General features: G+C 47.6%; 1 protein-coding gene across 2 annotated transcripts in view; it reads right to left on the minus strand.

Annotated features, from left to right (window-relative positions):
• Positions 1 to 27680, minus strand: part of TRIO (trio Rho guanine nucleotide exchange factor) — a 353374-nt gene that overhangs the window by 14330 nt on the left and 311364 nt on the right. For both annotated transcript variants that reach the window (XM_042997460.1, XM_042997467.1), the window contains exons 35-48: positions 26836 to 27128; positions 25263 to 25433; positions 22670 to 22765; positions 16982 to 17130; positions 15715 to 15781; positions 14295 to 14398; positions 11508 to 11577; positions 9476 to 9565; positions 8813 to 8905; positions 8033 to 8083; positions 7647 to 7724; positions 6448 to 6639; positions 4235 to 4412; positions 1155 to 1993 (exon numbers count right to left, since the gene is read on the minus strand). In XM_042997460.1, the coding sequence (XP_042853394.1) occupies positions 1155 to 1993; positions 4235 to 4412; positions 6448 to 6639; positions 7647 to 7724; positions 8033 to 8083; positions 8813 to 8905; positions 9476 to 9565; positions 11508 to 11577; positions 14295 to 14398; positions 15715 to 15781; positions 16982 to 17130; positions 22670 to 22765; positions 25263 to 25433; positions 26836 to 27128 (2471 nt within the window). The remainder of the gene's footprint in view (positions 1 to 1154; positions 1994 to 4234; positions 4413 to 6447; positions 6640 to 7646; positions 7725 to 8032; positions 8084 to 8812; positions 8906 to 9475; positions 9566 to 11507; positions 11578 to 14294; positions 14399 to 15714; positions 15782 to 16981; positions 17131 to 22669; positions 22766 to 25262; positions 25434 to 26835; positions 27129 to 27680) is intronic.

Genomic DNA, 27680 nt, shown 5'->3' on the forward strand with positions numbered 1-27680 from the left:
TTCCTGATTTGTTTCTCAATTAAATATAAAGATCAAGTTTAACAATATATGTAACAAGTAGAAGGAAAAGAAAAGGCCACATCACCCCAAACAAGGCATTAATAGAAGTCCAGAGGAAAGAAGAGAGACATGCAAAAGCCAGATTCGTTTTCATAATGAGAGACACAGACCCTTTCAGGGAAATGTATTTAAAAATTTATAAAGCGATCAAACATACACTCGTCAGAACAGTTCTCTTCCCTCACGCATGCCTTTAGGAAAGTGTTAAAGGTCAGGCCATCTGCCGTGTAGGAAAACAGCTGGGGAGGATAGTGAGGAAGCCACAGAAATGGGGGAAAACCCCACCACAGCAACCTTTCTGCTTGAGGACACGACCCAGGCAACGGGCCTAGGGGAAGGCGAGGAAGCCCAGAGCGCCCACAGCGCGCCCCCTGCTGGGCAGAACGCAGGTCGCTGGGCATCCAGCCTCCGCCTCGCTCCCCGCCAGCAGGAGCCCAGGCTCCGGAGGCGCTAAGGCAGTCTCTCTCTCTTCCAGAGTGAAACTGGGGGAAGCAAGCATTTCCACTGGAGAGATTCCTTTCCCCCTATTTTGTCTGCTTAGTTTGCTGTGAATTGCTGTTGGAAGTTTTCTCGAGGGACTTTTTTTTTTTTCAGCAGGTGAGTCAAAAACGCTGCAAAGATAATTTAAGGCATAAAAGAGCACAACCAAGCGATGAGCAAAAAGCTGAAAGTGTACAGATTCCAATTGAAATAGGAGGTAAACAGCAGGGACGCTGACCCCTCTAAAAAACGTGTGTGAGGAAGGCAGGGGTAAAAAGGAAGTTCCGAGATATTCTGCTGGTCAGAGAGTGTGAGAGACGCACAGGTGCTGCGTTCGCAAGGTACCGATCTGCTTCCCATATTAAGGAGACACACACAAAGCAAGGAGCGAGTTAGTAGAGACGAGAGCAGCGCTGTCCCCGCGGCAGGAGGGTTAGAAGGCGCGCCGTCCAGGCCCGCGGGGCGTCGGCGGGCTCCGACCTCTGCGGGCGGCGCCGGAGGAGCCGGAGAGCCGGGAGTTAGTAGGAGGAGAGCGGCGGCCACGGGGAGGTTTAGAAGAGCTGGCGGGACAGAGGCAGCGGGGCGGGCGGGCGCAGGCTGCCGGGCGTTCTTACCCCGTTGCTCTGCGTGGACTGCACGGACTGCTCGCTGGCCGAGGAGCACGTGCTCATGCGGTCCGTGTCCTTGCCGGGGGCCGCGTGGCGCTGCGCCTGCCGCTGGAGGGAGTCGCTGTCCCCCGGGAAGGTGAAGGAGCCCGGCCGGCTGGCGGGAGAGGCGGGGATGGAGCTCCAGAAGGAGCCCCCCTTCTGCAGGGGGCTGCTGGGGGGAAAGGGCTCCTTGCCGATGGGAGAAGGGAACGCGGTGGCCACAGGTGAGTTCAGAGGCGAGACGGCCCCGGGCCTGGGCTTTCCCAGGGGCAGCGAGCCCAGGCTGCTCCGCGAGCGGCTGTCCTCCGGGTTGGCCCGCGCCTCCCTGGCGTCCGCATCGCGGCCGGCGCCTGCGGCATTCCCCGAGGCCTTCCTGGGGCTCTCGATCACCTTCATCTTGGGGATGTGCTCCGCTTCTCGCTCGGGGCCTTCGGGCTCTCCCGGGGCGCGCCTGCCGGCCTGGCCGGGGCCGGCCTCCGGGGCGGGGCTGCTGCCGGGAGGGGGCGGTGCAGGGCCGGGAGTGGACGTACCTGACATCTTGTCTGCCTCTGCCTGGCTCGAGGCTGCAGAGGAGACCAGCACGGGGGAGTGGTGTCTGACAGGCTGGGGGATCCGGGAGGGTCTGCTTCTGCTCGAGCTGGGGAGGCCGCTGCAGCTGCCGGGGCCGCCGCTGGGGTTGCCGCCTCCGCCGCTGGGGGCCCCGCCGCCGCCGCCGCCGCCGCCGCTGCCGCCGCCCCCTCCCCCGCCGCTGCCCCCGCCGCCGCCCCCGCTGTGGTTCCTCTGATACTCGATTGGTGATGTCAATGCTGCAAAACAGGGGAGACCCAGAGGAGACTGTCAGGACGCCAAGAAAAATATCCTCGTGGGGCAAAGGAGAAAGGCACAGGATACAATCAAAAGGATATGCAGGTCCTGAATACCCGCCCCCCTCAAGTCGTGGCTCATCCATGTGACTGGTAGCCAGCCATCTCGACCTTTAAGCAGCCACCCATCCTGGAAGTGGCAGAATGACACCATCCATCAGCAAAGGAAAAGGCAAAGGCCTTGAATGCTACTCTCCTACTTATGAACCACTGACACTGACCACTGACTCCATCACCGGAGGTGTGCCTATGTGAGTGGCTGGGGGCTGGGGGCGGGGGGGAGGCAGAGAAGGCCAAGTCCAGGGGGCAGGAGGGCCACCGTGGCCGACTTTTAACAGCCAGGAGCGGCAAGCAGAGACTTTGCATCCCTGCCAAGTGGAAGTCCAACTGCCCTGGGGGAGAATCCCAGGCAGCAGCGGGCTCCTACCAGTGGGAGAGTTCAGGCCTGAAGCCACAAAAGTCTTCTCTAACCAGAGAGCAAAGAAGCTGCTGAGAGTTCAGGAATACCCCTGGTTACCCTGAGGGCACACAGATGGTGTTAGGAACCACCCCTGCTTTGCAGGTTTGGCACCAGAGGGGAGGGAAGGAAAAGAGCTCTACAAAGACAGATTGGGGGGGGGGGTGTCCAGTAGCTGTCCCATCTCCTGACTTCAATGGATTCATTTGTTACGTAATCGTCCGCAGGGACGGAAGGAAACATGCCAAGTAAGATATGGGGAAATACGAACACAAATTCTTAAAGTGTTAAAACTTTTGAGAAATACAACAATTAGAACCCCTTCCTGTCTGAGGGGACATTAGGCATGTGTGAACAAGCATTTTGGAGCCGAATGACATTTTTACTAAGTCTGTCTTGGCCATGACCTCTCACTGGAACAAAGGGCGAGAGGGAGAGATGTGACATGCCCAGAGCCCCCACTGCATTCCTGATGGTGCTCAACCCTCCAGAATAGGACTTTGCCTAGACTGAAGAGAGTGTCTAGTAAACTTTAACAGCATGGCCTACACAGGCTTCCTGTTTGGGAGGCAGTTCCTTTTATTTTGAAGATGATGGTAAAAATTTAGAGATTTCCCAACAGTTACATGCTATGGGTTAGCATTTAATGAATGCATCACTTAAGAGCAACGCATTTAAAGAGGACTGCATTGGCTCACCGTCCTAGGTGCGAAACTTTTCTACACACACAGGGACCGTCCCCCGGCCCCCACTAGCCCCACGTATCCAATTCCAACTACAAATGTAAAAAATGATCAGTCTTGCTTGAGTTAACACCCAGGCAGCTGACCTCTTCTTGGCCCAAAATACCTTGCCCTTGATTTTTCATTGACTGCCTATGTTCCTGGCTCTGGAATGTCATGTTAGGTGTGAAGGTGGTTTTATGGGGACAAAGAAGTTACAACATCCTACTGGGCTGGGACATACCACAGACATGAGAGAAGACATTAGATGAGTATTTAGCTTTTGGCTGAATTCTCAGAGCTCTTCAATGATCGCCAAATTAGAACCAGAGTCAGAGTCGGCCATCACAAAGGGAAGCAAGCAGTTGCCGACATAAAGAGTCAAAGGAACGCTCTAAAAAGGCCAGTATGGTCCATCTCCTTGTGGAGAAGACACGTCCCCTAAGGTGCTTTGATGGCTCCTCTGTAATCACTCATGTCACGGAAGCTGGGAAGGACAAATATGTCTCGTTTTCCAATGCAAGTGGAAGGTATGGATGAGCAACGCCAGCCAACCCAAGTTTCAAAGTTGCACTGGAGAAATGTCTCCGACATCTAGGGCCACCTCTGTCTGCTGCCTCAGTTTTTCTCAAGCATTCCCCTCCCAGGACAGGGCTCCAGGGCACAAATGGCGTGAGAGACTGTGTGGGACATGTGCCCAAGGCCAACTGGCCTGCTTGGAATCCTGACTCTGCAATGAAGAAATTGTGGGGCTTGAAATAAATTACGAATCCCCTCTGTGCCTCAACTTCCTTGTCTGTAGAATGGAATAATAGTGGTACCTGCCACCAGAGGTCACTGTGAAAAGGAAATGAAGTGATAATAAAACAAGGGCTTAGAACAGTGCCTGAAACACAGTCTGTGCTAAATATGTCCTGTCATTATTAGGTATGTAATAGTAGACAGAAGAGAGACAGAAATAGAAATGTGTAGATTTCTAGAAAGAAAGACAAGAACACACGTTACCATTTAAAAAGTTACGCTGGTTTTCTAAAATTTGGTTGATTTCATGGATCCATGTTTGCCGGACACTTGGACTAGACGAATGCAGAGTGAAGGTCTCCACCACACCACCCGTCCTCGATGTCAGAGCAAATTTACAGGGATCGTTTTCCACGTTTTCCTCCAGGCAAAGGCAACTCACCTTAAAAAAATTAAAGCATTATTCACTATCTGACTGATGGACAGATAAACAAAATGCGGGCTATGGAATGAGTAAGGGAATACTACTCAGCCCTAAACAGAACAGTCTGACCTATGCCACAACTTGGATGAACCCCAAGGGCATTATGCGAAGTGAAATAAGCCAGTCGCAAGCAGATGGATATGGTTCTGATTTCATTTAGATGAAGTACCTTGAGTGGTCAAATTCACAGAGCCAGAGAGTGGAATGGTGGGTGCCAGGGGCTGGTGGGGGGAATGGGGAGTGGTGGTTTAATGAGCCCAGAATTCTGGTTTTGCAAGATAAGTAGAGTCCTGGAGATGGACAGTGGCGACGGTTGATTCAACCATGTGAACGTACTTAATGTCCTTAATGCCGCTGAGCTGTGCACGGAAAAATGGCCAAGGTGGTAAATTTGTGTGTATTTTACTACAATACCAACAATGAAAGCACACGGATTCCCACCAGCTAGGTGCGATGTAAAGTTCATCCTACATCAAAACTGAAACAAACTTTTTTTGGTTGAGCCGTCATCTTTATTGCCTTGGATATCATCATCTTGATGCTTTTCAGTGATTCTCTTAACTCAGGGACAAGGGGATTCCCAAGAATTTAACTAACTAAGTGCTTGAATATTAACTAGAAACGAGGGCTTGGGAATTACCGGTTTTCTGACTCCTTTATGACAACCCGGTGTTTGTGTATCCCTGACTTTTCTGCCCCAGAAATAAAGTGACGCCATTTTAAAAACTTGACTATTGGGGCATCTGCATGGCTAAGTCGGTTAAGCATCAACTCTTGATTTCAGCTCAGGTCATGATCTTGCGGTTTGTGGATCTGGGGCCCATGCTGGGCTCCGCACCAACTGTGTGGAGCCTGCTTAGGATTCCCTCTCTCTGTCCCTCTCTTTCAAAATGGATAAGCTTTGAAGAAAAAAAAAACACCAAAAACCCTGACTATTAGTATAACGCGTTATGAAATTATATGTGGTATCACATGTAAGACAGTTTTACAGAAGCAGGACATGGAAAAGAACATATAGAGGGTTTCTATGCTGCTGGAATGGAGTGGAGAGTCTGTCACGAGGAAGATGTTCGGAGGACAGTGGGAGGCAGGAGAGGCCCGAAGCTTCATGCAGCCCAGTCCTGTTGCCTCCCACGTCCTGTTGGGCAGAAGAGCCTCTCCCAGCCTGGAGGGAGGGGAAGCAGGGAGACTGCTGCAGGTGGCTACCAGAAGCCTGACGGGGAGCTGGATGGTGTGGTGTCCCACCTGGGTGCTGAGACCTCAGGGCTCAGACGGTAGGAGGCTCTAGCACAGGGATGCACACCTCCCTTCTGAGCTCAGGGCTGCACGGCTGCCAACGTGGAAGGAACAGGGAGGGAGAGGTGGGTGAGCGGGCTGCATCTCCCAGGGACCATGTGCTAGGCCCTCAAGCCCCCTCCTCTGCTTTATTCTGTCTTGCCCTTGGTTTGTCCCGTTCATAGGACTCGAGGCCCTTTGCCACGATTTTACTTATGTTTACTTATGTGTACTTATTTGTGTTTCTCTTTCCTCAGAGAACAAGCTATTCCAGGGCACAGACTGCCTGTCTTATCTACCCCTGTGGCCCCACGCCCAGCTCTGATGGCTCAGTGTGTCCTCATCGGCTGGAGGCAAAGAATAAGACACTGGGAAAGCTTTCTGCTCTGGTCTTAGAGCAATATTCCACATCCGTGACTCTGAACTTAAGCTGTATGTGGTCACAGGAATGGTGGTACACAAGAATGAGCCCAGACAAGGTCTTCTCATCATGTTTAACCGTGACGAGAAACGGCTGTGGACACACAGGGATGCGTGCAAGACAACAGCCACTTCAGAACACAGACAGTTGAGGGATGGAGTGAATTTTTACAAGTTCTAAAATATCTGAGGAAATTCTCCAAACATTTAATAAACAAAGGATCAAGACATTTCATCACTGAAAAGGAAACAGTTCATCAGCGTGACGGGTCCGTGTGTCCACACAAACACACATTACCTTGATGCTGTTCTTAAACAGGAATCCCGGCATGGAGAAGCCCTTTTTTTTATCAAGTGGTTCACTGAAAATGACGATCTGCTCAAAGAGGAAAACCCGCCTCTCTTTACAGCGAGGCAGAAGTCCCGAGTCTTGGTCCGTGACCAAGAATGTGTCCTGCAGGAGCAGCTTGCCCTGGGCAACAATTTTACCCTAAAAGGGGAGGGTGGTGCAAAGGAAGAGAAGAGAACATTGCACTCTAAGTTAAGATACAGGAAGTTCTGTTTCCTTTCTTGTTCCCATAGAATAATGTATATTTCTTCTATTAATTTAAACAGCTTAAAATTTTCTTTAATTATAATGAGTTCTTAGCCCCCAACAGAATAGTCATCTAGACAAAATTCTTGCCAACCTCTGTAGGAGTCTCTCGCCTCCGTTACAATCAAAGACAAGGTGGATTGAAAGTGTATAAATAGTTCACTGAACCAGGTTGTCAAGGTGCAATCCCTGCACCAGCTGCATGGGCACCCTGGCAGGACCCATTAGACCAGGTTGTCGAGGTACAATCCCTATACCAGCTGCACGGGCACCCTGGCAGGACCCGTTAGAAAGACACAGGGTCCTGTGCTTTCAGAAACCCTCCAGGAGATTGTGCTTTCTTGAGAAGCACAGAGCCCGAACTTTAAACCCTAATTCTCTAGTAGAACAGTAGGCAAGAAAAGCAAAAACTTGTCCTCTTTCCTTACTCAGTAATTGAATTTTAAAAAATTCTGAATGTCTTTTAAGGTACTAATAGGCAATGTATAATATGCCTAGTCTGGCAACTCCTAGGGAAGTCTGGTCGAGTAACACTGAACACAGCGACCCTGAAGTCGAGCTCCCAGGGACGATGGATGTGCAAGGGGCCCCTCGCCTCCCACCACCTGCCGGGGAAGGAAACTCTGCTGTTACAGCACCAGAGGCTCCAAGAGACAAAGCAGCGTCCTGCCTGTTTCCGCCATCAGGCGCTGGGCAGCCTGCTTTGAGCAGAGGAAGGTCCTCAAAAAGCAAATCAAATGCACCAAAAAAAGTTGAAAGAAAATATCAATCAGGTTCAAGTAAAGTGAGAGAAGACAGAAAACCAGGCAAAAGGATCAGCTTTCTACTGGGGAGATAAATAATCCAAGACCAGAGAAAGTGACAGAAGCCAGAGGGGTGAGTTTAAACAACGGGCGCATTACGTCAAATCCCTGCAGCCGCCCGACGTTCATCATGTCGTTGCACCGCTTGGGTACGATGCACATGACTTCCACCGCTCTCTGCAGGTGTGGGGGGGGGGGCAGGAAGGGGGGGGAGGGGGAGAGAGAGAGAGAGAGAGAGCGCGCGCACATGAGAGATAGCACCAATGGTCAGCGCCCTCCGGGGAGGGCTGGTGTGCTCACCCTCACATCCACCCCCAAGTCCACCTCCCGACTTCTCTACCCCCTCGTGTACACAGGGCACATCCCAGTGGAGGGACTCAAGGCCCCAGGGACAGACTCCTCCAGGAGTGGGCTGCTTGGGAGACATGGGAGACATGGGGGGATTAGGGGAAAGCTGGGCCAGCACACTGGGGGGAGGTAGGTACCTCTAATTCTGATGTATCCAGGCTAGCTTTTTTGGAATACTTGAGGAAGTCCTGCAAGAAGCACAGAGAGAACATGATAGGGGCGATGATCACACAGCAGCTACGCAGCTAACCTTGTGAATCATTCCTGATGTGCCAGGCACCGGGGCAGGCGCTTGAGCTGCGTGTTCTCAGTTCTTTCTCCCAATAACTTGGTGAAAAGATACCCTTACGTGGATTTCAAGCTGCAGCAGAGCAAAGTCAACCAAATCTAAGCAGGTAATGGCTCCTCTTTTACTCCAAAACAGCTCTGATCTCTGTAGATACCCAGCTTCCAAGTTATATATTCATATTCGAAGGAATCTCAATACATTTCAACAGTCACTTTTGTCCCAGAAAACCGTGTGGCTTTGCCTTGAATCGTGCTTAGAAAGCTAAACCACTCAAGGGTCCTGAGCCCTGTCAGAGCCAAAAGAAGCAACAGGTGGGGACTGACATTTGAACTTAACTCAGGACCCCAGGAAGATGAGGGAACATATAAAGTCGACAGAGCCAGGAAAATGGTTCTGTGGTGAGGAAAAAGTTCACTTCAACTAACATTTTGATTCAGACCTTGATGTAAAGGTGCCTTATTAGATTTTAAGAAATTTACTCCGAAATATTTAAAATCAGAAGAAGACTGCTGGGTATTTTTTCACAGGAAAGAGTCCCTTCACCTGCCCAAACTTCCTTCCCCTCACTCGTCTGGCCTTCTCACCAAACGCACGCCCGACTCCCAGTCTGCGCCCAGCAAACCCTCACCTTCAGGAGCAGCTGGTACTTCATGATCCTCTGCACTGGTTTGATGAGCAAATCTGTGAGCTGCAGCCTGTGGCCAAGACGCTGCTTTAGGTCCTGGGGTTTTAAAGGAGAAAAGAAAGGTCTTAAGTGTTGTCTTTTAAAAGGCGGTTGTGGAGTCAGTCTAACGGTCGGAAATGCTAGCTACATGGCAGGAGAGGCAGTGGGGAAGACGGCCACGCTGCACAAAACCCAACCAGGCCCGCACGACTTCTCAGAGTGGCCTCTTCAACGTCCGAGGGCTATTTCTAAAAGTCTTTTTTCCTTGTTTAAAGACCTTCTTTCAATTGCTTTCTTTTATTCATACAAACATGTTTTATTTTTAGGCTAAACGTTTAGATCATGAGTTATTCTGAATCTGTAATGAGCCTTAGGTTCAAAACTGCTTAAATAAACCCCTTTATTTTAACAATGACCCCAGTCTTCTGAAAGCTAAGGGAGTACACAAGCCCAGGCTGAACTCCTACTCATTTCTCTGACTTACAGGAAAGAAACAGGTTCAGAACTCTTATAACTGAGGCTAACTTCCTGAGACTTGCTTCGTTCCTGGCAAACATGATATTTTAATTTTTGACATCAGCCTTAACAAAAGATTCAGAAATGCTTTGTTTCCATCTTGGGTCTTACCTCAAAAAAGGTATCAATGTATTCTGAGACAATGTGCTCAGACTTTGGTTTATTTTGACAATAAACTATGTACATGTGCAACCTTCTCTCCTAGGAATGAAAAAGGCAAACAGATGGGTTAAAACAACTGGAAGTTCAACTAGAATGTAAGAGTACATGCACATTTCAGCACATTCATAAAAGAAATTTTCTTAAAACTGTGGTTCAGGCCCGTGGGAGCACATTCCAGATACATGACTAGAGTAGCATTCTGCTTTGTGGCCCCCAAAGCAGTCTGTCCTCATCGCCCCCTTAGGAATTTCAGACCCCTCACTTTACCCGGCAAATAGCAACCAGGGGCAACAAGAGGACGGGGTTCTTGGTTTCAAATGAAGAATTACTGTCGCCCCTCCAAATGGCCCAGTGGTCTTGGGAAGTGTTGGTTTTAGCACGCAAGAAAAGTCTCTTTAATCTCAAACGCTGAAGGCAGGGAGACAGGTACCCAGCAAGCCATCCCTCAATCCGGTGATGCTCAAAGTGTGGTGTGCAGAGCTCTGGGGGCCCCTGTGGCCTTTCAGGGGATCCAGAGGGTCAAAACTACTTTCCAACTAATACTAAGATGTCATTTACCCCTTTCTTCGTGCTGACGTGTAAAACCAGCTGACATCTTGGCAAATATTCACCCCCACACATTGGCAGAAGACTGCCAGTTTTACCGCAGAATGTCCCGGATTCAGTAATAAAAGTCCATTTTATTTAAACTCAACCATGGAGTATATATCTTTTTAATGTTCTTGTGACAAAACAGAGGTCCTCCCTCATAACACTTCTGGTGCATATGATGGGTTGTCTCAAGCAAAACCATTTGTGGCACTGAGCTGTGGGCTAAATTAACTGTTGGTTTTTGAGGACCGCCATTTTTACTTGAGAGAAGGATGGACACAAAATGTAATTACTTATACTTGGGTATCTGGCAGACGTTTTCTGGAATGTGAACAAAAGAAGCGTGTCGTTCCAAGGCAAACTGGCAGTATCTGTTAATAATAAAACTCTGAGCTGTCAAGGTAGAGAACTGTGGAAAACCCACACCTGCCACTGTTTTCTCGACAACACCTAAAGACTGGTCTAGAAAGAGGGGTGGTGACATGAACAATTCTGACTTTTTGATACTGTATAACAAAATGTCTCAGCATCTGGAAGATCTAACCTGGTGAACCAATATTTTCCAACTGACCAATGCATGATCTCACAAGCTGGTGTGAGGGTGAAAGCCTGTAAATGCGAGCTGCCTCCATGGCTTCTGGCCTGACAGCAAGGGAGAAGTCCAGCAAGGGCTTGTCCGATTCCACACGGTAGCTGAGCTTTATGACATTGTCACTTGTTCGAGTTTTGGTGTAACATCTCAGAAAACTAGCCATAATTTTCTGAAAAGACTATCAAAATACTCGTACTTTTCCAGCTCTATCTATATGAGGACGGATTTTTTTTTCATATATTTTAACCACAAAAAATTCCACAATAGAATGAATGTAGAAGTAGATATATAAAAAAAAAAAAATCCATCTGTTTTCTGTTAAGGCAGACATTCAAGAGGTTTGCAAAAAATGCCAAAACTCTTATCACTGATTTTTTTTTTTTTTACAGAAGAATTTCCTAAAGAGACCTTTAATGTTAACATATTTCAGATCTGCACATATATTTGGCTCCTATGCGAAACCTCCTGTATGTTTACGTACATCACCATCTTCACTAAACACGTGTTTGTCCACAGACAGACATCCCCAGATGTTCTGCTTCAGGTCTGCCTCTGGTCCTTCTGGCCACTCTGTACTGCCCTGAGCTAAACAGCCAGCTGGGGCTTGGTGACCAGGAAAGCAGGTCATTTGTGTCCAAGAGGGGGGCTTAATTCCAATTCGCTGACACTGCACGGTTTGATTTTATTCTCAACAGAAGAGCTTTTGTAGACTACCAGTGAGTTCTCCTTTAATCTGAAAAATCAGTTACTAAGCATGACCATATCAGAACAGAACATAAATAATGTTATTGTACTGACATGTTTAACAAAAAGGGATCCTAGTTTTTCTGGATCTTCAAGGCACTTCTCCAACTCTCCTAAAAAAAAGCTGAAATGAGAAGAGAAATATTAGAGCCATTTCCAATTTGGCCTTCTGATTTTATTTTTATTTAAAAAAATTTTTTTTAAATATTTACTTATTTATTTTTGAGAGAGAGGGAGAGAGAGAGGCACAGAGTACAAGCAGGGGAGGGACACAGAGAGAAGAAGGCACAGAATCTGAAGCAGGCTCCAGGCTCTGAACTGTCAGCACAGAGCCCGATGTGGGGCTCGAACTCACAAGCTGTGAGAGATCATGACCTGAGCTGGAGTCGGACGCCCAACTGACTGAGCCACCCACGTGCCCCTGGTCTTCTGATTTTAGACTGAGGTTTATATTTCAAAGTAGTCTGTTTTGACACGATCAACTGGAAAATGTAAGGTATGCACTTAAGAAATGTAATGTGCACAAAAAACATTTTGTTAGGACAGAAACCACAAGAGACACACAGTTAAAAAAGACAAGGCAGAATGAGACCGTCCCATGACTGGCAACCTTTCCTTCTCTTGGACAATCCACATTTTTTGTCTCATTTTTCTTAAGGACGTAAACAATAATGTATCCTGGCCGAATACTGAGAAAAAAAATAAAGGTTTCCAAGATGATTGCTTGTTTTTATTTCTGAAAACTTGAGATTCATATTCATTCTATGATAATTTTTAGGGAGCTCAGATTGGGTAAGAATAGATGTAAAATACTGAATATGTTACCTGTGTCAGTTTTATAAAGTTTTCTTAAATACTATCCAAATTAGCCTCTAGGTTAGGAGTATTAGCTCCCGTTAAGACAGAAATCAGGTGTAAGCACAGAAACAGAAGAGCTGTGCACAGCCGCTCTTTTTCCCTTCTGGGCCACAGCTGACTTTAAGACATCTGCCCACCTTAGTGATCACTTACCCATGCTGATATTTATGTGTGCTATTTTATTTTTTTACTTAAGGTTTTTTTTAAAATTTATTTTGAGATATATAGAGAGATAGAGCGCGTGGGGGGAAGCGGAGAGAGAGGAAGAGAACCCCAAGCAGGCTCTGTGCTGATTGCACAGAGTCCAATGTGGGGCTCAAACCCACAAACCGTGACATCACGACCTGAGCCAAAGTCGGATGCTTAACCGACTGAGCCACCCAGGCGCCCTGTTTGGTATTTTATTAACCCGCAAACCAGCACATCAATGAATGCTATGTGGAAGTTTCTAGCACTTGGGGTTTTAAGATAGCTCTGCACCCTGTGGCAGGCCCCACCTCCAGGTGGTCGTCCCAGGAGCACTGTGCCGTTTTCCCCTCCCGTCACAGCTCCCGAACCAGACCTGGAAGTGGCAGACTAGAGACTGGCACCAAAGACCCCTTCTTACACTTAGATTTGCTGTAGTTTCTTGGGAAGTCTATGAATTACGCTGTGTCTGAAGCTGACCATTCTGTATTTAGGAGTCCAACTGAGTTAGATACTATGGGGTAATAGGAAAATGATGACCCTGTACCTGGGTTCAAAGGTTTTACACTCTATTAGGACAGATACATTTAGAAGTAACAAAACACTACTTGATACACCTACCACGATAACCCCTCCTTGTATCTGCATAGGATTTTACAGTTTAAAAAGCACATTTATGTATGCTATCTGCAAAGAGGAGGGAGCGCGTCTAATTGAAAGTGATCATTTGACCTGGGCTTCGAAAGTGATGGGAACGTGTTCTAGGCCGAGAGGACAGGAATGCACATAAAAACAGGAAAGCAGGCGGCCAATCTAGGTCATGGGAACAGAACAGTGCAGCTGGAACATCCCACAACAATATCAACAGCTGGCGTTAAGCAATCTGCAAATGGTTAAGGATTTTTAAAATTAGGAGTAAGGTGGGGCGTCTGGGTGGCTCAGTCGGTTAAGCATCCAACTCTTCGGCTCAGGTCACGATCTCATGGTTTGTGGCATGGAGCCCCATGTCGGGCTCTGTGCTGACAGCTTGGAGTCCGCTTGGGACCCTCCCTCTCCCTGTCCCTCCCCTGCTCGTGCTTGCTCACTCTCACTCTCTTTCTCTCAAAATAGATAAAATAAACTTAAAAAAAAATCAGCAGTAAGGTGACCTGAAGGGGCAAATGTATTGTGGTACCAGCCCCCATGTGGATCTCCTCCTGATGAGGACGGGTGCGACAAGGTATTGGGGCTCAAATCTGATTTTCGTGTGCAGTTATGTCTACTTTTTTCATTAAAATTCTTGGAAAAAACAGTATCTTGAAAGCCCTCTAAAATAATTTGTAATTATTCAACAGATGGCTGCAATTCTAAGTAGAAACTTTACTGAAGCTTACTCTACATAGATGTTGTTCTGAGCACTTTACATGTTACCTCAGTCTCCCTTCACCAAAAACCCCGTGCGGTGGATGGCAAGACTATGAACTGCATTGTGCAGATGAAGGCCGGAGACACAGGGAAGGGAAGCAAATGGCTCAAGGTCAGGACTAGGTTCTGAACTCAGGCAGTCAGGCCAGCCACCCCCAGGCGGGCTTCCCGGATGGACCAGCACACAGAAGAGACTCTTCCCCTGGCCACGAGATGCTACCACAAAACCCCTTGGCACATTGTATTTCCTTTGCACCAGCTACCTCCACGAGGTTACAGGTAATAAAAGGAAGCGAACCGGTAAACACCCGTTACCATCTGCCTGACACGATGCAGTTTGGCAAGGGAGGACGCTGGGTGGGCACCATCAGGCATGGCATGCATTTTACGTACTCTCTGTGCCAGTCATAAATCTGATGGATGTTGCCAAATACAATCTTGTCCTTTCCTTTCATGTCATCAGGAACACCATCTTCTTTCATGAGAGCCATGTAGCCCTGTGAGCATTTACAGATAAGTTTGTTTCAGTGAACGTATTGGAGTCAGATAATGATTTATGGATCAACGCTCATAAAGAACAAAACAGACATATGCAATGCCTCACAACCCTTTCTTTGTTTAAAAACAAGCAAAAATCCTATATGAAAAGTGTCTTTCACTGGCACCACATGTATGGTCATACGCCATGCCAAGATTTTCTCTCCTTGAACTATTGGGAATTAATAGATCCAAATTCTTCTAAGGAACTGAAGACATTTAAATGTAAATGGTTTCACAAAAACAAATCATCTTATCAGCTTGTAAACATTAAATATTTGGCCAAAAACATATCTCCTCTGTTCTCAGCATAATATAAACAGATTTCCTTTTCTTTTTGGATTATCTACATACTTCGTTAAATGAGAATTTAACATTCCTTTCATAAATTGATTTTCTAACAGCAGTTGATTAAATATGTTGCTAAAATGTGGCTTACAACTTCCATTTAACTTGAATGGGATTCAGCCTTGACTGGAATCTCTTAAGAAATTCAAGTTACTTATTTTACTGTTAACAATAACCGCAGACACATTGAGCTTGCTACATCTTTGGTTACACAATTAACTGTAAAAGCTGTTACTTTTAATGGAATGAACACCCAAAAAGTATCAACCTAGATATAGTTACAAAGCTGAAAGAACGGTAGTATCTTATGGTATAAAAACAGCTTTCTGCTGAGTTGAGTTTACAAATATGATTACGCCCTGAACTTCAATGCCACGGATAAGCCTGGAGATGGCCTGGATCCAGTATGGGTGGCACTGGTTTTGTCATGGCTCCACAGTGCACAGCAACTTCTGGGCAATGACGATAGTGCTGTATTTCTTCTGTGAAAAGTATAAGTAAGTGGCCTAGTGCTGTGACAGAGCAGCCCCGAACCCAGGTGGATCCAGGATGGATCTGAAGCCACAGCCGGCCACGCTGACTTTTTCCACCACTGACGCTCTCCTGTTTCTGCGGGGATATCCACTTTTGTAAATCATTAAGGGCAAGATCCCCAAATAATAAACGCAGTGGTTGGCTAAAATAATTTAAAAACTTAACTGTAAAAAAAGATGACTATGTCAAAGATGCGTTATGTGAAAAAAGCATTTAAAGGTGAATACAGATTAAGATAAGTGGCTAAATTTCACTTTTCACAAACGTAGTTTTCTTGGGGGGGGGTGTCAAATGTTTTTAAAGCTTTTGAGAAGTTATTGGTGTGTCATGTTTGATACTCCCTTGACAACTCTCGGTGTCTGATATAGGTTATTAAATCTCTGAAAACACATACCTCAACCACACAGCCGAGGTCCCGCACATAGTCACGCTCTGTCTCCACTAGTTCTTGCAAAACATAGCTGGAAAGAGAGAGAAAAACGAGTGTTAGGACCCCAACTCTTCATTCTCTAAATGAATTCTTTAGCACTTTGCTTTTGTCAGGTCAGACTCCTGCTGGGACCGGATCTGTAACGTATCACATTTATGCAATTGGGTCTCTAATTCTTGAATGTCCCAAATCACTTACAGGTTCATGTACATGACCCATGACCGCTGTGGACTCTGATCACATATACAGACAATAAAGAGAGGCTTAGACATAGGTTTGTCATAAAGGCTAACGTTAAAGGAAGCAAGTTTGTTTTGTTTTGAAACAATTATTTTAAGTTTCACTGGACATGTAAGAAAAAATTTTAACTCAGATATTTAAAGCCTTGGGTCTGACCACTCATAACTGTTTAAGGCCTCTCCGATAAGAGGAGACAATCAGTTGCTCTGAAAAGCAAACCGCCTCGGCTGGCCTTGAAAAGGTCTGTTGGTCTGTTCATTCGACCAGCACTGAGTGGGCATCTCGTACCAGATACAGACTGCTGGGAGAGAGCACTCAGTAAAATCCAGTATCTGCCCTCACGCAGCATACAAGTTTTCCCTCTTCTCCAAAGGCAAGTTTAAACCTTTTGTAATGTTTTTCAGGACTCTTTTTACCGTAAGCAGCTTTACTGGAACTGAGACGCTATCAGGAAGGTGTGTTTGAAAAATATTCAAGTGTTTTGAATCAGATTACATCTGATTTTATGTTGCTTTCTTTTCCTTCACAACTATACGTATGATAGAAAGCACAGCACTTTCTCCCTAGAAGTGACAAGGGACATGCGTGTATCGTTTATAAATAAAGTACAACATGCAAATAACAAAAACTAGAGCTATAGGGGCACCTGGCTGGCTCAGTTGGAAGAATGTGTGACTCTTAATCTCGGGGTTGTGAGCTCAAGCCTGACGCTGGGCATACAGCTTATAAAACAAAACAAAACAAAACAAAACAAAAGAACAAACATTTTTCCAAACTCTAAGAAAAACAAACAAACAAACCACAAACACCTGCAGCTAAGGCTTACTGCACCCTTAAGAGGTTCTGAGAGAATTTCAAACATATACACAATTATTCTAAGAGAGACCCTGGATCTCCGGGTTGCCCTGATTCAGAGATGAACCCCAGTCACATTTTTGAAGGCGACAAAGACCAGAGCACAGCCGACAGTGACACTGGAAACATCTCTTACTGCCGTCTCTTTAAGGAGCTGGATTTCCTTTCCTCCATCTCATCAATGGGCGAAGAGGAGGAGAGAAGGGAGTTGTCGGAAGGGTTGAAGGAGGGGCTGCTACTGTCTCCCTGGTCAACAAGGAGTGAGCTGGGCCGGTCCTCCAGAGCCTGAAAGAAAACCAGACCACCAGTCATGTTTCCAGCCTACAGTCCACGAGGCTGAAATTAGGATCGGAAAATCTCATAAACCAGAAAATACAGAAAGCCGGACTATAAAATGAGAAGATCCACATTTGTGATATCACACGGTATTTGGTAACAAAAACCCCCACTATTAATACCAATATGGAGCAAGAGGAGCTGGGTAAATAAGTCAGAACAAAGAGGACAGTGAATTTATACGCATTAATACATTCTATTCTTTGTCACCAAATAATTAGAAATGATACAACTTGTGTACAGCAGAGCATTGCACCCATCTCTGGACGTATCACGAATTTCGAACGTAGCCATTTTCTTCTCGGTTCTATTCCTGTCCAGTGCGTGGAACCTCCTCTGTCAGGCCAGCCGACCCCAGGCACATCACCAGGGTCCCTTAGTGGTGGCTACATGGCAACGTCAGCGTTCTGCGTTAAAGAACGTGGGCTTTGTTTCTTCATTATCCACGAAGCCTTGACTCCGCGTCAGTACCCACAGATCGCCCAGCGAAACGGATCTCTGTTTCTGGACACTTGCAACCTCCCTCCTCTTGGGCAGCAGCAGCCGTCATGCTGTCTCGATGACGCATCCTAGACTCTCACTCCCCACTGGATTTTGGTTTTCACGAGTGACTGTTTTCAGTGTCGTATGCCCTGCGGAACCTTGAACAGAGCTCTGCGGTGTGGTCAACACATCTGACTCGGAAGTGGACTTCTGCCCCTGGATTAATGTAACAACGATTAGCGGCTGATTGCTTTCTCGTTGGTACATATTAACTGTGCTTCTTACCCTGAATTCCTAAAGCTCCTAGGGGTATGGGTTACGGTTCTTTTAAAATTTCCCAAGCACCCAGCTGGAGATGCAGAGACGATCAAGGGGTAGTTTATCAACTGAACTGGGAAAGTGTGATTAGCTTATCTTCAAACAAAAAGTTCAATACAAACTTCAGGACATTTAACATTTCCTATCAAATCAAAACCGTCAATGCTCGTCCAATTTTCTCCCCTTGAGGGTAGCAGACCAGTGCGGGCTTTGTCACTAAGCACAGCTCTAAGGACACAAAGTCTGTTCATGTAATTTTGTTCACCAAACCCACGGAGCTGTGGAAACATACCAACTGCTGTGCTTATTTGTGATAAACCGTCAAGGAATGGGGCTTGATGAGAAAACAGCACTCTTATTTTTAAGTAAATAGTTATTGACCTTTACTGGAAGCCAGCACTCTGCGGGAAATAGCAGGGCTTTGCTCTGTGCTCATGGATCACGGCGACAGGGGTCTGGAGGAGGACGGGGTGCTTCGCACTGTCTCCCGTCTAGGTCTGCAAGGAAACAGCTGATACTCGTTGGATTCAATTCTGCTCCTTTCAATGGTGATAAAAAAGAAAGAAAACCAAGAAGATGTCTGTAGATGTCCCTTCAAACAGAGCTGCAAGCAGGGTGCTTCACTGGGGTGTGTGAAGCTCTGGTCTCCGGCTGGCGGAGTGGCTGTCTGGACCCCAAAGGACAGAGGTGCCGGGCGTGAACCCAGCTGGGCAGCTGGAGAGGGTGCAGACGCCCCAGCGGACACGATGGTGGTTTGGTGTTCCTGCCCGCCAGCTCTCACACAGGCGGCGTGACCAGGGAAAGGCCACCACGGGACTGAAACTCCTGGGACGTCACAGAGTCGGATGGATTATCTATCTGCGAAGCACCACGGGTTTGGTGGTGTATTATGGGCAGGTTCCCTCTGTTCCTTAGATGCAGGCAGGTCTGCACAGACAATCCATCTCCTCTAAGGTTAGTTTTGATAAATTTCCAGGTTGTGAAATTGACTTTCAAAGAGCTTAACAGAAGGTGTTATGGTTATTTTAATTTCCTTAGTTTGCCACTCCCATATAATTCCATGTTTTGTGAATTTATGCCTCCTCTCTATTTTCTTGAGAAGGTTACCTGATGTTTATTACTTCTTGAAAGAACACGTTTTTGGTTTTATTTATTCTGTTTTTGTTTTCCAACTCATTAATTTCTCTTGCTCTTCTAGTATTCTTGAGGTAGATGTTTATTTCACTTATTTTCATTCTTTCTCAGATCTCCCTTTATATTTCAATCGATGAAGAAAAGAAAACCCCAGGGTCAAGTTCAAACAGTCGCTGTGGCTGTTGGCCACTGCTGCCCTACTGCCAACGACGTGCAGGCAAGACGCATCCTCTTCCAAATCCTGGTAGGATCAGGAATGTGGGGATGAGAGAGAGAGGCCGAAATCCCAGGAAATAGTTTTCACGGTAGTTTTTATTTTTCCGACGGACTCAGCAGGTTTTAGGGTTAAGTTCAGGTGCCTGAACATCACGCTGCACAAGAGCTGAACAGCTTCTTCCCAGTCCAGTTAAGCTAACATGTAGCTTTTGAAGGGTAACTGATTCAGTGTGCAAATTCTACTACCAAGGCGCTACAGCCTGAGAGGTCACCCATAAGAAAACGGGGGCAGATGACTATGCATCTCTGGCACGTGATAAGTGTGCAGGGGGAGCTCAGGGTCACGTGAGAGGGCAGGCTAAAGGGTATTAACATGATTCAGAGTTTTCATTGACAAAAAGCAGTTCTCGTTTGACATCAGAGGATTAGTGACAGGAAATCAACACACAGCAATGTGTCCCTTGAGCCAGAAAAAGAGGGCAGGATCTAGATTACATTCCATGGACAATGAACAGGGGGTGAGTCCATCCCAAACAGCATAAATACGGTCCTTCCACCAGGGAAAGGGCAGGCATTAGTGACTCTGCCCATGTGGATGGGACCTTGCTAGCAGCGTAGCAGCAAACAGCACTTGTACCGAGCGTAGAGCTAAAAGACACAGGCTCAGAGAGCCTAAGCGTAAGCAGCAGTGTTTGAACACAAGTCTACCTGACTCCAAAACCTACGCCCTTTCCACGACGCCAAGAGCTTTAGGCCTGTTAACTGAAGGAGAAACGTAAGTGAGTAGAAAGAACTTAGTTTTGACTGGTAAAGTTCAATGCCTTAAAACTGAGAATAAGGAATAAAGCAGTAAGAGCTGAACGAAACCGTGTCGTAGACCTCCTCTGCATTGCAAGCGCATCTGAATTAATCAGAAACCAATCTCTGTCCACTTAAAATGGAATGCGATGTCAGTACTTGCACAATGATGGCCTGGCAGGGTGACAAAGAGTTGCCTCAGAGCATTGCTTGGGAAAACTATTTCAATTATTAGACAAGAATAATTTTAATGATCATATAACTGAGGAGTATAAATGACTGTTTTAAAAATGTTTAAGGGTGTTTGAAAGCTCACTGGGTACAACTTAAGTACCCTTTGTTTAGACCATCAATCAAGTTGTCTCAAAGAGACAGCCAGGATGTGCTTCAGTGCAGTTCAAACTGCAATGATCCCAAATTCTTGACCAGTGGGGTCAAGTTCTTGGGTTATCTACCAAGTACTAGCAACCTTCCTAACTTCCAAGCCCATCATGTCACTTTCAGAACATGACTGCCTGAGAAGAAATTCCAGTGATGGTGGAGTGAGACAGTGTGGAGCTTTTCTTGACAGAATCCCCACTTGACTGAGTCAGCCATAGTTTCATTAGTGTGGAAGTGTCTGAAGGTGTGCTGAGGGTCGGTGGTACCAGAGATAGGTTGACAGTTTCTTTTGCAGTCTCTGATGATTAGAATGATCAGATGATTGATTAGAAGCTGTCTCGGGGTAGAAGAAATGGGAATGATCTAACATTACCCAGTTAATACCTGATGGAAGGAAGATAAATGTCTAAACTTAAAAAGTATACTCTTTGATCTGGCAATTCCAAGGTCGAAAATCTACCCTACAGACACAACCACGCACACATAGCCAACATGGGTGTTTACAGTAGTGCAAAACTGAAAACTTTATACACACACACATACACACGTACGTATTATTACTAGGGATGTATTTAAATAAATTATAGCATAATGAGGTCTCTGCTCCTTCGTGGCTGGTTGTTTTTAAACTCTGTGGCTTTAGTTTTTTCATGTGTAAAATAAAATGACAATAGTGTGTACCTACCTCATTGGACTTCCAATATGTTAATATATGCTCAGCACTTAGAATGGGGCCTGGGTTAGAGTAAGCCCTCAGGAGATGATCACTGCCATCTATACAGTGGACTACTGTGCAGCCAGTACAAAAAATGAAGTAAATATGTATGTACTGATGTGGGAAGATCCTCAAGATATACTAAGTCTCAAAATCTTAAAAACTCCACAAATCCACTCTGAAAGAAAGAGCAGGCACAAGCATCCTGTCCCTCTCACCTCCCCGCATATGTGTGCACCTGCCGAGAAAACGTCTGCAGGAAAATCTACCAAACTGGTCACAGTGGTTACCTCTGGAAGATGGACTGGTAAGAGAGGCTGGGGGCTTTTATTTTCAGAGAGGTGACGTTTAAATGATATTAAGTCACTTTACAGGAGTTGTAGGATATAGTAATGTAAATGTTGTTGCCAATAATGGTTTTTCCATCTCATAGGAAAACTGAAGAAACACAGAATTGCTTTGAATCAGTTAGAAGCAATGCACACCTATCTAACTTCAAATCAGTATTGTTGACTTTGGGGCTTTTATTAAACAAATCCATGTTGACCAACTGGAAATGCAGAGGTCACTCAGAAAATAAAGCCCTTACATAATAATGCATGCTTTTCTCTCCTGTACACTGTAAATCCGGAAGAAAGACCTCAGAGACAGCAAAAGAAACTGTCAACCTATCTGTGGGTACCACTGAGCCTGGGCACACCGTGGACGAGTGGGGCCGACCCGACCCGACCACAGCCGTAATGGTGTTAGCACTGCTATCAGTGAGGGTGCAGGAATGGATTATAATCTTGGCTCCTGGGAGGGACCTCCAATCTCCTGGGATATCTTGCTTGACAGGAATGTTTGTTTACAGAGGGGCCTCGGGCCAAGACAGAGCGTCTATGCCAACGGTATGACTCTTGCTGGGGGCTTTGGGCCACGTGGGGTCCTGATTTCTGGAGGGGCAGGGGACAAAGGGGAGCCACGCAAGCAGTCAGTCTTGCGTACATGACTGAGCTCAAATAAACACTCTGAACACCAGGGCTCGGGTTAGCATCCCTGGCTGGCCAGACTCTCCGTGTGTGACATGCAATGACGTCAGACACCACTGTCAGGACAGGAGACGTCAGCACTCTGCATGACCCTACCGGGAGGGGACAGCTGGAAGCCTGAACCCTGAACCACAGCTGCACCCTGCCCCGTGTCACCTCCTCCCTGGCTGACTTGAATCTGTCCTTTCACAGTATAAACCACAACTGTGGGTACAATGCCTTCTCTGAGTTCTGGAAGTCGTCCAAGCCAATGACTGAACCTGAGGGTGATGTGGGGGACCCCCAAACTTGCAGGGTGGTCAGAAGGGAGGGTGGCCTTGGGGTCTCCACCTGTGTAACACGCCCCAAGCACATTCAGCAGCCCCGAGAGCGGTTTCCAAAGCTCAGGCTCGCTCTGTCTGGGAAACCTTACCATCTTGCTCTTCACGAGTTCTTCAATCGCACTCACGAGCTCGGCCGCACTTGGCGTTTCGGAGCTGGTGGGCCGGACTAATAACCGGGAAGAGGCCTACGGAAGAAGTTAAGAAAAAGAAAGGGGGAAGGGGGAATGCCTCACATTAGTCACCGGACAGACAGTAAATTCTCCTGCAAGCTCAAGCTCTTTTTCAAAGTAAGTCCAGACAAAAAGACCACAAGTTTGTCTTTGTTTGCATTTATTTAAAGTCATCCTTTTAAATTTACAATATTCTGACATGAAATATTAAATAAAACCTGTCTGGGATACATGTGGAAAGCAGACAAAGTCTGTTTTTAATCCTCAGTCGTGTAACATCATAATATTTTTCAAAAGAGGTGACTGGGCACGGGGAGATTCTTACTATAACTTTGGCAACTGCCAGCAAGGCTAGTGGCTAAGCAAAAAAAAAGTACGGAATCTGATCAACGGAAGAATGAAAGGCTTAAGTTCTAATGAGTGAATCCTTAAATAACCCAGAAAACAAAACAGGATACTAAAAACGGCTTTCCTGTGTTTATGGGGTTAAAAGAAAGAAACAAGAAAGAAAAGGAAAGGAACCAGGGTGCACTGACCAGACAGGGCAGAGGGGGACGAGCTCACCATTTTCTGTGCCATCCATTTCCCCAATGATTAGTGCAGAGTACAGAAGATCTGTGGCCTCACAAGCTACCAGATGCCATTTACGGCTAGAATCAGGGTGTACAGGGGGTGACAGTTAAGGAATTTCAGGGAGGGACTACTGAATTCAAGTTTCAGTAATTAGCAAACACGGCGTGTTTGCAGATTACTCGTGCCATCAATTAACTGGAGACTAGAAGAGGGCATAATATGAACCTTGCTTCATATTAAGGACAGCAGAGAAGCATGCGACACACGGCTAGCTGTCCTAACGATGCATTTCTCACAGTAGACAGATATGGGTTTGTACATTCACAACAAGGCTTTTACATATGTGGATCCATGTATGCGCTTTGCAAAACAAATGTTGGTTTGGTCTAATGAAATCTGGAGTATGGGGTGAAGAAAACAAAGAAAAAAATTCAAATGGAGAGGTAAGGAAACTGAGCCAAAACAGACACAGAACACAAATCAACATAATGCTGCAGTGAAAGTTTACAAAAAGAGAAAACAGAACAAAACAAAATATTAGTCACAAGGTAATATACTCGCTGGGAATATCACTACAGATTTTTGCAAATGAAGAGCTGCTACTGATAATACCCAATGAGGTAACGCAGCAACTGATACATGATTCTAGCAAACCAAAGTACACTGTGCAATCCACTCTCCAAATGGAGAAAAACACTCTTCTTGGGGGAACAAGTCAACCAGGCCCTCCACCTCACTTTGGCTAACCATCAGATTTGAGAAATGTCAGTTCTGTGCTTTAAAAGAAGGTATCGCTTAGAATGCCACAAAACAGTTTAGGAATTGTCTGAGAAGTGACGCATTCCCATTTCCTGCCGAGGCTACTCTGTGCAGGGGGCGAGGTCCTCTGTCACCTCCCCTCAGCTCCCGCAGCACGTGGCCAGCACCTCAGATGCCCCCAAACTGCAGACTCCAACCCAAGCCACGTCCTCAGCCAAGACCCGCAGCGCCCTGACCGCGCACTCCGAGCCACAAAGCGGGAGGAGGCGGGAGACGGCTGCCCAGGCTACGACTGCGTAGTCGGCCTCGGCCTCACACTTGTCGGTCACGGGGCCGGGGCAGAGTCCAGATCATAAAACACAGGCAGTCCAGCAAATGACCGTGTTAGCACGGAGGAGGGAGTCAGGGAAGGAAAAAGAGGAAGAATGGGGAAAATGATGAAAACATCTGTTTTACTCAGAAAACTTCGTTACTGCCAAAAAAGAAAAGGTCTCCGGTGAGGACTTCATAGCATGGTTTTCAACACCTGCCAGTCTTGGGAAGCACACCGGGGCCAGAACGTAAGGGGATGTATGAGCCAGTTACCAGCTTTCCATTTTGATACTTTAGGGCTCTACACCTGGGATGCACAAAGTTGTTGTAGATCAGGTAAGAACTAACCAAACAAACAAAAACCCAAGATTGGTTTGAAGCCTCCACATACACCTGAAGAGGAGACTCATGGTTGTAAACCGATTCCTAGACCCTGGCACCTGTCCCTGCACCCCAGGTGACCCTTGGCACTAACGGCAGGCACGCTGGGGAGACCAACTGGACAGCAGCACCACGTCATCTGGAAACAACGCCCGTGTGCAAAAACACCTAGCAGAGAGAGCAAGATGGCCTAGTGTTCACTCAGGGCTGCGACCCCCAAGACTGCGTGAGATTTGTCTGACTCCTGTCTCAGGGACACTGGTCAGTACAGTAAAAAGAAAATAAAGTTACTTTAGAGGCAGCACTTACTGAAGCATTATTAAAAATGCAGTGAACGTGTCTGTAGGAGAAATGACACGTGCTGGCCCACTGCTTGCTCTAAACTGACTCTGGTATTCCTACGTGTGGGGTGAAAACAGGCCGCACAGCTTCCCGCCGCCTGTTCTCAGCCTGCTGTGACGCTGGTGCTAGGTGGCGGGGCCCTTACCTTGTCGTCCTGTGAATCCGGCTGCAGCAGGCTGTGCTGTTGGATGGCCATGGGCGGGGGGAGGGGCACGGCGTCGGCGCCCTCCTCCCCTTCCTCCTCCCCGCAGCTCTGCATGCCCGACGAGGAGGACTTAGAGAGTGTGCCGCTGCTCAGGCCCTCGTTCCGGCCCCTCTGAAATCAAACCAGTGTCCGCGCGTCACGTTCCAGGCCCGACTGTCAACATTAGGTCACAGACAGAGCCCTAAAGGGTGAACTGGGGGGAGTGTGGCCGGCACAGGAACGGAGGGGACAGATATCAGGAGCAAGCTCTTTCCACCCCCGATGGGAACTGCTCATCCCTTCCTGCATACCAGCTACCTTGCCTGCAGACTCAGACCTGAGAAGGGCCCCCCCGCGCATGTCTTCTGAAGAGACCGCCAACATTATCCGTTAGGCTTTGAACACATCTCGTCGTCCACCACCCCCCCCTCCCCGGGGACCAGTTCAAAAGCCTGAACCCTTAATAACTCTCATTCAGTTCCTCTCGTCTACTTCCATTTTGTTTCTGATAACTTGCTAGAATAAAATTCACTGAAACTATAATGGCATGAGGACTAATACAGTTCAAAATGCTCTGGAAGAATCTGAATTTAGTCTCACATTACTTTTACTCGGCTTTCACGTTTAGAAAAGTTGTCAGTTTTATTTCTACTAAGAGGACACAGATGTAGAAAACAGACAGATGAGGACATAATAAACCACATTACTGCAGTGAAAACCCAGGGCAGAACGTGCCCAGGAAAAAAGCAGCAGAAAACCCATGTCTGCAAAACAAATTAAACGATACAAATCTTATCCTATCTGTCTGCCTTTTTCTTTTTTTTGAGGGAGCTGGGTGGGGCTGGGGGTGGCGGGCCTCAGTTAAAAACTCTGAGGGCCCCTCACTGCCACCACCAGCCCGACAGCCTAGCCTGGGGGTCACGAAGGGATTCGGTTCCTTGCGGTGTAATTTAAAGCTCCCACCCCTGAATGAAAAGGGAACTTACAAAAATTCCCGGCTGGCAGATACCCGTGTATCTGTAATGACGTGGGAACGATCCAGTGTTTACTGGTTAGCAAAGTAAGCTCGCCCTGTGTCGGCTGGGGAGGACAGATGTTAAGCATGAACTGAGGACACCCACACCCCTCTGGCCCCTGCACGTCTAAAGCTGGGGCCCTGCCTGCGCCACGCTGCGGCCATGGTCTAGGCCGAGCTCAGGGACGGCCTGCACCTTTGCAGCTTGAGCGGCACCTCCTGGCTTGTCTGTGGCAGTGGGGCCAGGCGGGCTGGGCCGGCAGGGCGCCTGCTTCCCGCTGGAGCAGGCCTGGGGGGACGCTCGGAACCCTGCGCTCCTTCTCGGGAGCCACCGTGGGTCCCGACCAGGTCAACACGGAGCTGCCAGGGCCCGCCCGTCCCCACCGAATCCAGTCTGCTAACGGGGGATGGAACGAGCTGACAGTCACAGGGACCCACGGGAAAGGGAACCGAAGGAGCGTGTTCCCACGACAAACGAGCATCCCCACGACTCCAGGGGAAAGGCCGGGGGGCTCTGACCTCTTCCACCGTCTCGTCCTGCGGGGTGGCTGCGCTGTCGTCCGAGTCCTTCTGCGAGCCGGCATCGGCGCTCTTGCGGACCTCCCGGCTCTTCTTGTGCTTGTGCGCCAGCTTCTTCACGTGCCCGTCGGCCTTGCCGCTGCTCAGCCGTCGCACCGGGCTCGTCAGCCACTTGCGCAGCGTGTTGCCCGGGCGCTTGGGGCCCGGGGAGCTCTGGGCCCCCATCATGTGGGGCTGGAGAGAGGCCACGGAGGCGGGCGGGCTGGCATCGTTACTGGAGACGGACAGCGAGTCTGAAGGGTGAGAGAGACACGGCAGGTTTGACCGAACGGCCTACAAACAGATCCTCCGGCCGTGTTGCCCGCAGGCTGTGCCCGCCGCCTACCTGCGGCCTGGAAACGCGGGAAGGGAAGGTCCGCCGTCTCACGCACACACCTTTCAAAGCTTTACTGAACCTGAGTTGTTCCCAGAGACGACTCTCCTCAGGACGTACCGTTCCCCCCAAAACCCCAAGTCACCAATCCCCTGAAGACCATCACACAGATGGTCTTTAAAACCGTGTTCATCCACTTTCTTGATAAACACAAGCTATGAAAGAAGATTTCAAAAGAAACTAAGAACTAATCCTGGTGCATAAAGACATCAGTTTGACTCACTACCAGTGAACAAAAAGTACGGCTCTGTAAATAAAACGTGGACGTGTGCACGTACCCACATCAGAATGGATCTGACCTGGTCAGACTTTGGGACAAATGACACCCATCTGGAACGCTGTGTCAAGAGCGAAGTCAGCAGCTGGGAAAGGGGGCAATGCCGGCTGGTTTGGTGGGAGATCCGGCCTGGGG

Source organism: Panthera tigris, chromosome A1 (assembly GCF_018350195.1).
Source record: "Panthera tigris isolate Pti1 chromosome A1, P.tigris_Pti1_mat1.1, whole genome shotgun sequence".
Taxonomy (NCBI): Eukaryota; Metazoa; Chordata; class Mammalia; order Carnivora; family Felidae; genus Panthera; species Panthera tigris.